This window comes from Sinocyclocheilus rhinocerous, unplaced genomic scaffold (assembly GCF_001515625.1).
Source record: "Sinocyclocheilus rhinocerous isolate Xijiao unplaced genomic scaffold, SAMN03320098_v1.1 scaffold785, whole genome shotgun sequence".
NCBI lineage: Eukaryota > Metazoa > Chordata > Actinopteri > Cypriniformes > Cyprinidae > Sinocyclocheilus > Sinocyclocheilus rhinocerous.
In genome coordinates this window covers 762,350-765,626 of record NW_015660521.1, presented here as the reverse complement: position 1 = coordinate 765,626, position 3,277 = coordinate 762,350, and the positions used below count along the sequence as shown (strand labels likewise).

Below are 3,277 nucleotides of genomic sequence, written 5' to 3'. Positions count from 1 at the left end.
ATTAATTATAATTAATTATTATTATTAAATTATTGTTATTATTTATTTTTCTATTTCATGTTATTACTAATTTATTTTTATTTAGTAATTAAATTTTTTTTTTGTATTATTTCCTAATTATTAATTATATTCTTATTTTATACTTTTCTAGTTATTATTACTTATTTATTCTTCTATTTATTATTTTTATTATTATTTAAAATGTGTAATAATAATTTGTTATTATTTTATTTTTAAATGATATAATTATTATACATTTCATTTTTTTTCTATTTATGAATTACTGCTAGTAGTAGTAGTAGTAGCAAATTTTTATTTGTTTTTCCATTAATCATTATTATTATAAATTGTTTTATTTTTTTAATAATAATATAATTATTATACATTTTATTTATTTATTAGTAGTAGTAATTTATTTTTATGTATTTGTTTTTCTATTTTCATTATATTGTTTATTATTTTTGTTGTTGTTCATTAACTGTTATGAAAGGTAGTTATGAAATAAAACAAATTGTTGTTATTCTCTTGACTTAAGCTTCAAAAGCATATATTTTGGTGTAATGCCTAAATCATTTTCATTACAGGTCGAGAACAGAAGTATGAGGAAGGAATAGCACTTCTACGGAACACATTAGCCAATCAGAGCGACTGCGTGCTGCACAGGATGCTGGGGGATTTTCTTGTAGCTGTTAATGACTATCAGGAGGCCATGGACCAGTACAGTATAGCGCTAAGGTAACGTCATCCACACTGTACGGTACAATCTTAAACATTCGAGCAGAACTGACTGTTCTATTCCTCTTCTGTAGCCTCGATCCGAATGACCAGAAGTCTCTGGAGGGCATGCAGAAGATGGAGAAGGAGGAGAGTCCCACAGACGCCACGGTGGAGCTGGACGGTGACGATATGGAGGGCAGCGGGGAGGAGGGAGATCTGGAGGGCAGTGACAGCGAGGCGGCGCAGTGGGCCGATCAGGAGCAGTGGTTCGGCATGCAGTGACCCTCAGCACTCGCTAAGAGACTCTTGAGCTTCAGCACTAATTACACAAATGATGCACTCTTAATGTATTTTCTAACGGTAGTTAAACAGCGTGGGTTTCAAGTTTGCTGTTTTGGGCCAAATACAGGACTAGGCAACTTTTTTTCATTAAGGTGTCAAACCTGTCATTTATTTCGCATGCGCTGAGCTTTTTTTTCCCAGTAAAAGTGATGATTGTTAAAGACGCATCTTTTAATGAACCACAATCCCACAAAATCTTTTTTCTCTCTCTCTCTGATCTTGTGTGTAGTAAACATGTCAAAGTCATATTTCACACCAAAATCAAAAAGAAAATGCTTTGTGTTCATGTTAGGAATTTTTCACATTAGCACATTTCAGCCATTTTCTTTACTGCAATGTTATTTTACATTTATTCAAAGTGGTGATTAAGATAATGCAGTGCTACTTTTTTTTTTGCTTTAATAATTTTTGTATTATGCAAAAGTGTTTTGTTTTATTTGCTTTTGTTTCGTCTGAATATAACCCAGATGTTCTTGACTAAGTTTTGTGACATTTAACAGAGCATGTAAGCGATGCAGTCATTAATTTCTGTAGCCCTAAGCGCATTTTTTTTTCAGTGTTTGTCTTCTATTAATGTTTCTATATTGTAAATAAGACTATTTTTTAAATGTTTTGGAATTAAAATCATGGCATGAAAAATGTTGACCTATTCAGTTACTAAACAGAATATCTCTTTTCCTATCCTAATACAAAATAAATCACGTGTTGTCACAGGGTAAAGAAAGAGCAGAGCAACCACGTAACATTTTATTAACCACAAGTCATTGTGATAATTACAACACTGATTCGGCAGCACCCGCCCTCCATTTCCATGGCAACTGCTGGAAGAGACCGCCTGTCTCTCAATGTCACACACACACACCTAACACCTGCTTTAAAACATATTGCACATCCCTGTGCAAAGCAACAAGAACAATCAATTTTGGTTAATTTACATATCTCACAAAAGATCTGCGAAAATGATGCTTTTTTTCACTAATGACATCTTTTTTTTCTTTTCAAATATTGCAGTTCTATACAAAAGTTTCTAACATAAGGGGACATGCACCATGAAAACTGCTGTAATGTTACATTTTAAGAGTATTTTCAAAGTTCACTGGGTCTCAAATCATTTTTTTCCACTCCTAATGCTTGAGCTTCTAAACTAATGAGGCAAATGCTTGGGTTTTTTAGCAGTTGACATGCAGGCCTAGAAAGATGTGTGGAGCTGCTGAAAACAACATGCACTAAAGTCACAAAAACCTCACAGCTTCTGCAAGGAATACAGAGAGCGGATCGGCTTAATCATCCCGAGCTGGAGAGAGGGAGAGAGAGAGAGAGATGGAAAAATAAGGACACGTTTGATCAAACAAATAAAGAAAACGGACAGATACTGTATACATACAGAAATGTGATGCCGTGCAACTGTAGTTAGACATGATTAAAAGCGTCTTTAAAGAGTTACATGTAGTTCCTGTAGAAGCAAACGCACATAATTGTGTGTAATGTATTACATCAGTCAAACAAACACGAGGTTGTGATGGTGTATTTTGTGAGCGGTACTCACTCGCTGATGCACACAGGACAAAATTAGTTTCAATACAGCAAATTTAATCATGCATGTCTGTTGGCCACCTGAAATAAGACACTAAAAAAGGAAGAAAAAAAATGACCCCCAAGAGAATAAATTGTGCCATTTATAGATTCAAAGAGGTCATGTGTATTAATGTCAGAATTTTAATCCCACTATTCAACCTAGATATTATAATACAAAAAAGGGATCATTTGTGCTCAGTTCATTTACTCAGAACCTAGTATATACAGTACATATACACATTACAGTAAAAATAATTCATCTATAATATTATATCACTACGCTGTCCCTATAAATACATCCAGGACATGAAAAAGTAAATATCTTCAGAGAATTTGCGCAAAGCAAGTTTCATGTTTTTTACTTAAGCATTAATAAAATAAAACTGTGAACAGCTAAAGTTTTTGTATGAGGGAACTAGTGCATTTGGCTAGTCTTCTATGGAGCAAAAATAAAAAAATTAAGTCAGGAAACGGGTACTAAGAAAGCAACCGACGGAACTGAGGTAGCTGCAATCTACTTAACGCAGAGAGGAAATCATTTTGCTTCAAGCGAGGAAAGCAAACAGAAACCACACGGCTGACGTTACAGTGGAAAACATCTAAATATAACCCAAACGCACATTCGCTCTTTTTGGCTCAGCGG

At 33.9% G+C, this 3,277-nt stretch overlaps 1 protein-coding gene across 1 annotated transcript in view; it reads left to right on the top strand.

The window, feature by feature from the left end:
- Positions 1-2,318, top strand: part of LOC107725289 (anaphase-promoting complex subunit 7-like) — a 6,430-nt gene extending 4,112 nt beyond the window's left edge. The window contains exons 6-7 of the mRNA XM_016534502.1: positions 585-735; positions 810-2,318. Coding sequence (XP_016389988.1) covers positions 585-735; positions 810-999 — 341 coding nt within the window. The 3' untranslated portion in view covers positions 1,000-2,318. The remainder of the gene's footprint in view (positions 1-584; positions 736-809) is intronic.
- The last annotated feature ends 959 nt before the right edge of the window (positions 2,319-3,277 follow it).